General features: G+C 44.9%; 2 protein-coding genes across 2 annotated transcripts; one reads left to right on the top strand and one right to left on the bottom strand.

Moving 5' to 3' along the window:
* Positions 1-252: 252 nt before the first annotated feature.
* On the bottom strand, positions 253-1,353 carry F5J12DRAFT_725566 (uncharacterized protein; the record flags this gene model as incomplete). The annotated part of the gene is made up of 1 exon (XM_051741644.1): positions 253-1,353. A coding segment is annotated over one exon (1,101 nt), but the record flags the coding sequence as incomplete, so codon positions are not given.
* A 4,329-nt stretch (positions 1,354-5,682) lies between these two features.
* F5J12DRAFT_896069 (uncharacterized protein) lies at positions 5,683-6,127 on the top strand (the record flags this gene model as incomplete). Its single annotated transcript, XM_051747908.1, has 2 exons — positions 5,683-5,796; positions 5,855-6,127. 2 exons carry the CDS (start codon positions 5,683-5,685, stop codon positions 6,125-6,127), a joined length of 387 nt encoding a protein of 128 aa, XP_051596649.1.
* Between the last annotated feature and the right edge of the window lie 993 nt (positions 6,128-7,120).

The raw sequence follows: 7,120 nt of genomic DNA, 5'->3' as shown, positions 1-7,120 counted from the left end.
CAAATTGCCTATAAGAACAGGTACAACAAATTTGTTTTGCAAGCAAATATCATGAGACACAAACTGTGGGTGGGTTCTGTTTGTGAACAGTGCTCTCCATCTTTGTGTATATGGTGCATGTTCAGTATTATGCAGCTGCCCATCATCATCATCATCTATGTTCATGTCTGACCCTTTACCAGTTTTTCTGACGTTTAATGTTCACTCAAAGAATTCCCATAAACACATTTGATTGAATGGCTCTTGCACAGGTCACATCAAGTAATCAATGGTATCCGAGACCACTGATATGGAGCCAGGGCTTGTAAAAGCCAAGCATGTTTCTCCATATAAGTTATCAGGACAGTCAGGAAGACCATGATCAGGGCAAATACAGAAACCATCAACATGTTGCTCATGTGCATGAGCAATATCTATGAAATTGTGAAAGCAAATGGTGTGGAATTGATGGCTTGTATAATAATCCCCTCCCCACACCAGATGGCTCATTACTTGTTGATGAGATATCTTGTGCTTGCCCATCATGGTGTTTATCATCTTCATCAGAAGGTTTTTTTTGTGCACAGCTACAGATGCATCAACATTGTTCATGAACCTCTTCACATGACTTTCCATCACTGCTTGAATGGCTTGTAAGCCAACATGTACCTGAAGATCATTCTTTGTAATGTAGTCACTAATGTAGTATGTCAATGCCTTTGCATCCACACCTGAGCCAACAAACTTGATGTCCATGTTACATTGCATTAAATATATTACAATATCATTATAGTTATTGATGCAAGGATGACCATGTCTCAGCAAAATGGCCTTTGTATCATCATCAAGACTAGACATAGTGCATACAGAACCATTGATTTGCATGTGACAATTACCATCCCCCAGTTGCCCACCTGCTTGAAGATGTTTAAAACATGTCAGTGTGTGTTCATGCCAGTTACATTTGATGGCTAATCTATGCACAAATAGTTGGAATGCATTGGCAAAGGTATTTGCATCATGATCACTCAACTGGGGCACCTGCTCTAATTGGGGGTCATATTCCTCTGTTCTGCACTGTGGCTTTTGTAATTGATTCAAATGCTGAGTATCATCTGTAAGCAAGTCACCAAGCAGTTCACATTTTATTAGATCTTCCAACCACATTATCACCTCATTTTGGAAAGACTTGCTGTGTACCATCAATTTCTGGAGCTCGTTGGGATTTGGATGCCCTTCCACCCACAGCAACATGTGCATGTGCAACATTCCTCTTCCCTGTGCTTCAACCATTGCATAATAACCTTTACAATTTCTGAACAAGCCAGACCTGTTGTTAATCTTCACAACAACATGCAGAAAAGCTGTCACAAGAACATTGAACACTTTTGTGGCTGCAGTGGGGTGTGACACTACAAAAACCACTCATTCATATGAAGCCATTGAATGCCATTGGTGCTCATCAATACCTCTGAAATGCCCTACCAGGATGTTGGTTAGGTCATGTGGGTTTAATGTGATAAAGAATGCAGGTGTCCCCAATTTGCATATCAATGATCAGATCTCATTGCAACAGCAGAGTTTGTAACCATCACTACCTGGCAACATTTGACAGATGACACTAAGTTCTTGGAACAAGGCTAGCATGCATTTTTCCTCTGTTGACTCTGCTCTTGCATTAATGTTGCAATGCAGTTTCTCTGCCAACATGCACACCAAGGCCTCCACATAGTGTAGTCACACTTAGTCACAACACATGGGCAGCCTGTGCACCAAAACACCAACACTTATGTAGACCCTGAGATGGGCCCACCTAAATAGATTAGCCAGTACACATGGACAGGCCTGAGGGACTAAAGTGAGAGCAACATATGGGAGGGCCTGTGGTGGGTAAGGATGTTGAAACATTTAGATGGGCCCATGACCAATTAAGTATACTGAACTGCTGTAAGACATGGACAGGCCTGTCCTGGTAGGTTACACCCCTGTCACAACATCAAGGCAGGCCTGCCTATCATAACATGGAGAGGGTCACAACATAAGGATGGGCCTGTCTATGATTAGAATACAAAGTTGGCAACATATGGATGGGCCCAGGAGTAATATCATTTATGGTGTTGCAACATATAGACAGGCCCATTCATAATAAGCCATACTGCTGTTGCAACATAAAGACAGGCCCATCAGTAATGTCATTTCATAATGTCACAACATATGGACCAGCCTGTCAATGGTAAGATGTACTGCTGTCAAAATATATGGACAGGCCCTTCAGTAGTAATTTTATATTGTCACAACATATGGGTGGGCCCATTAGTAATATCATCCAATAGTGTCACAACATAAGGACAGGCCCTTCAGTAGTATCATGTATATCATCACAACAAATGGATGGGCCTATCTAGCAAGATGCACCCCTGTCACAACATAAGGACAAGTCCATGTATGGTATTCTTAGGCAGCAGAAAGGGAGATCCAAGCTATCCACATAAGGATGGCCCATGTAAGGCATTCTCAGGCAGCAGAAAGGGAGATCAAAGGGAACTACATAAGGACAGGCCCATCCATGGCATTCTCAGGCAGCAGATAAGGGAAAACAAAAACCAGTGTTACAACATAAGATGGGCCAATCTGTCCATCACAGGATTACAAACCCTTGGCACCACATAAGGCAGGCCAATCTGTCATATCATAGATAGCTCACCACAAATGGATGGGCCTATCCATATTGGGTTATCCCCCTGTCACAATATAAGACAGGCCCAGGAAGACAAGAAATGAAGAAAGTGGAACCTCTTGCACTATAAAGTATCTGAATTTCCCACTATAAATTGTATTTCATGTTGGACAATTTGCCTATTCAGTTGGAATCTCAGGCACTGGTCTATGTAGCCACAAGCCAGGACTCTGCCATTGGAGCAGATGGGAAACACAAAACAAATGGCAATGCTATTCCAGAACAATGCATAATATTTTTATCTGAGTCTCTGCTTCATATATGCATTCAGGATTATGGACTTGTACCAGTATTGCCATCATGCCATGGGAATCATTCATAGGTGAGATAAAAAATGTGACATCTGCATATCTCATTGTCCATCTTTAACCTCTGACTCTTCCACTCTCCAATCACCATCACTGCTCTCACCATCAAATTACTCCATCATCTCATCATCAGAAACATGTTGTTGTTGTTGTCTTGCAAGCTCTTCAAGAAATCACCTGAGCCTGATGCTGTGACCAACTGCATACTTCAAATTTACTTCAAGGATATCACAGAAAGCAGCAAGCTGGGAAAGGCAGACAAGATTGTGAAGTGGAGAGGTGCCATCAAGGTGATGAATGATGAACTAGTGTGTCATAGCATCATCACACTTTTTCACTAACTAATGTATTCAGGACACTGTATGTGACCTCATCACTAGGACAGATGAGATTCTGATGACCCTTGTTGGCATTAACACATTTTTAAAGTGGCATGAAGACCTTGGCTCAATTGACCACCCATGGCCTGAGTGGAAGACTGCCCTATCCCCTTCCAAAACTGACATTGCCAACCACAAGTGGCTTGATGTCATCAAGCATTGATATGACTACCACCAGTTGGGCCTCCCTATGCCCTGTGTGGTGCCAACACCAACACCACCTGCTCAAGAGACCAAAATGCCTACAAGTGACAAAGGAAAATGGAAAGCAACTGAGGTGGAGGTGGAGCAAATGATAGTGGAGAGCTCACACAGGATGGAGGTGGACAATGAGGGTGAAGATGAGGTGCCAGAAAAGGAGAATGATGAGGAAGAACCAGCAGAAGTGCCAAGCTGCCATGAAAACAACATCTCATCAATCCAGATGTCAATCCCACTCTAGGAAGGCAACAGTGGAAACTGATGATGAAGATGACATTCCCACTCAAGGCCAATTGAAATGCAAGCCTCATCCACCACTGGATGGACTATACAGTCATGCTGCCATAGCTGCCAGAAGGACACCTTCCCCTGACCCCCATTCCAGTGAGTTGTGCTGCAGACACAAGGTCTGATGCTACAAGAACCCTGGGAAGTCCTGCTTCCCATGCAATGGTCGCAAGATTTGATGCAGCCATTCCAAAGGTGGCATTACCACTCCAACTTGATGGAATGCATCGCAAGCCAGGGGAAAAAAGCAAGCTCAAAGTCTGTCCCTGATGATGGAGGCCCAAGAATCCCAAAGCCCAAAGGAACATCACATCCCCCAAAGTGACACATTTCGATGGCTTCCAAAGCCATCAATGCTGGGGTTGGGCCCTCCAACCAGGGAAAGACAATCCCCAAGGGATCTTCACTCAGTATGTTCTCAATTTCATGTATTTACTGCTGACTCAAATTTTATTCAGATATTCATATTCCTGCATTCAAACACAGGGATTCCCACCCAATCCCAGCCACTGTACAAGCAGATTAAATCATCGAGGTTGGCCCATCCATTGTGCAAGAGGTAGAGGAATCTATGGCAGCAGGTACATTTAATCACTACACATTTATGCTAAGTATTGTCATTAACTCTTGTATTCAAAGCAGACACCTTCCCATTGACAGCACCTGTCCAACTCATAACCACTGCAACTCCCAGCACACTGTCACTCATCTGTGCCCCAATTGCTGAGGTGTTGCAAACATCCAACACAATTGAACAGTGAATCAAAGATTTGGAACATTGACTCTGCAATGCTGAGGCCCACCACCAATACTATGAAGATTGAATGTATGATCTCCAAATACAACAGGATGAAACCATGCAGATGTTGGACAGGATGGCTTGCAAGCTGGAGGCTCTTTGTATTCAGGTATATGGACAAGCATTGGGTGATGACCTCATTGATCTCTTTGGGCCTCTGGCAGATGAGACAAGGGTGGATAGGACAGCAGGGTGAATGAGGCCATCTATAATTTTACTCCTCTGTGGTATATACAATGTCTTTTTATATTTCACATTTTAATTGACCACTGCAGCCACACGATACACTCAACATTTACTTAGAGTGAGAAAAAGACAATGGCTAGACAGCCAACAGAATTGTGAAGGATAATCTCATTCTGTTAAGTTCATGACTAGGTTGGGGGTTGAAGGCCAAAGGCCAAGTGCTGGGTGCAACAACCCTTGGTCTTAGCTTGTGTGCTAGACCCTTGTGCAAGCCAGGTTGAAGTCGGAGAGAGCTGAGGGGGTTCAGGAGCAAAAGCCAAGAGCTGTCTCAAGCTTAAGCTAGGAGCTGAGGGGTGAACTAGATTGATATTCAGACTGAGCCACTAAGTACAACATGCATAGAGTATATATACCAAAGACTGGCAACCCAAAGGCTGGGGTTACCAGTGAGGGACTAAATAGTGGTGCAAGGAACTAACTAAAAGTCAAGCAAGCAGGCAGGGGTTGGAGAGCTGAAGACAGCCACTGCCTTGGCACAAGCAAGGGCAGTACAAAGGATAACTGGAAAGGTATAGTGAGGAAGAGAATTCATTTCAGTGTTCAGTATTGACCTGGCATTCAGGACCTAAGACCAAGCCATTGGTTTCTCAGTATATGACAGTATCCCCCCCTTAGGGTCAAGCCCTTGAGACCTGCCCTAAGGTACATGAGGTCAGCAGTTGCCATGCTGATAGAACACATGTTCCCTGGGGTTAAAAAAAGGTGCATCTTTGCAAAGTCTTGTTTTCTCTGTATCCCAACATCATGTCTTCCACTTGTCAGGCTCCCCCACACACACCCAAAAACCCATCTGGCTTTCAGAAGGCCACCATGCCTGAGCTCCAGATCACCAGTGATGATGAGGAGGCTGACATCTGGGTGGGTGAAGATGGCCAAGTGCAAATGGCACAAGGCATTGAGGGAAGAGGCTGCTCAGCTGGAGGCAGAGAGGCTCAAGAGGGAGTGTCTGGAAGCAGAGCAATGTGAAAAGGAGCGAGCAGAGGCTGAGCAGCACGAGAGGGAGTGGGTGGAGGCTGAGAGGTGGGAGCAGGAGCAGTTGGGGGCTGAAAGGTGGGAGCAGGAGTGTCTGGAGAGCAAATGCCAGGAATGGGAGGCCCAGGCGCAGCTGAAAACAGGGGAGTCAAAGGGCAAGGTGTGGGAAAAGGGCCCCAGTGTAGGGAGTCATATACTCCCTGAGGCTGGAACATGAATTGGTCACTAAATTCTGCAAGCCTCTGCAACAGACCTGTTTCAGGATTTTTCCTGCTTATGACCTTGTGTTTTCTCCCAACCCCTGTCACCTTCAGAGTGTCTCCCAACCTTCAGCATGTTGCCCAGTCATCAATAAAGCTGATCTGGAAATTCTGCATTCACCCAGAGTCATCCAGAGTTCACTAGCTGCACCACTGCCTTACCATGCCATCACTCATTCATGCCAGATGCCTAAATCACATACATCTGTAATTTGCTGACATCTGTCATCCTTTCCTTTATTTTCTGGGTTTTTTTGTTTTTCTGTCCCACCTTACTCCAACTTGTACCTACTTCCCTTGTACTATATAATTCTGCCATAATGTCAGAAATAAAGCACCCACCTTTAGAGTTGCTATCTGTGTGTGTTCTGCGAGTTCAAGAAGTTCTCAGAGTCTAAGTGCATATATTGAGTCTACAGTGTCTACAGTGTCTCCAGTGATCCTTGTGTCTCTTGCATCTTCCAATCCTGCACACCTTATTCCATATCCCCCTCATCTCAAATACACTCTTCTTGCCATAATTCAGCTTCTCAGAATTTCATATACCCATCTCACTATCCTTGCACATCCACAACCCTCCAGAATTAAATTCTTCGACCCTCACACATATTCCCCACCCCTTCTATGGTAACCCTTGACTTCTCCTTCCACACAGTGCCCCTTGGGACAATCCTAGGAAATTCTCCCTTCAGCCTTCCTCTAGTTGCATGCTTCCCAGAAGTTGTGTCATGCACTGGTGCTGCAGGTGCCAGGTCATGCAAGCAGTGCAAAAAGGGGTGGGTGCTGTGCACCTTCAATCATGCGCAACAGAGTGAGCACAAGAAGAGGATGTGTGACTGGTGCACTGAGATGAAGGTCAGGTGCAAGCTGTCTGAGGGGGTGGAGCCTGAGGTCAAGGAGGTTGCAGCAAAGTCTGGGAAGAAGCAAGTGCTGGAGGATGCTACATTGCC

Source organism: Pisolithus orientalis (genome assembly GCF_024613125.1).
Source record: "Pisolithus orientalis strain OTSU chromosome Unknown F5J12scaffold_36, whole genome shotgun sequence".
NCBI lineage: Eukaryota > Fungi > Basidiomycota > Agaricomycetes > Boletales > Pisolithaceae > Pisolithus > Pisolithus orientalis.
Note: the sequence above shows the minus strand (reverse complement) of the source record. Positions and strands in the feature narration are given on the sequence as shown.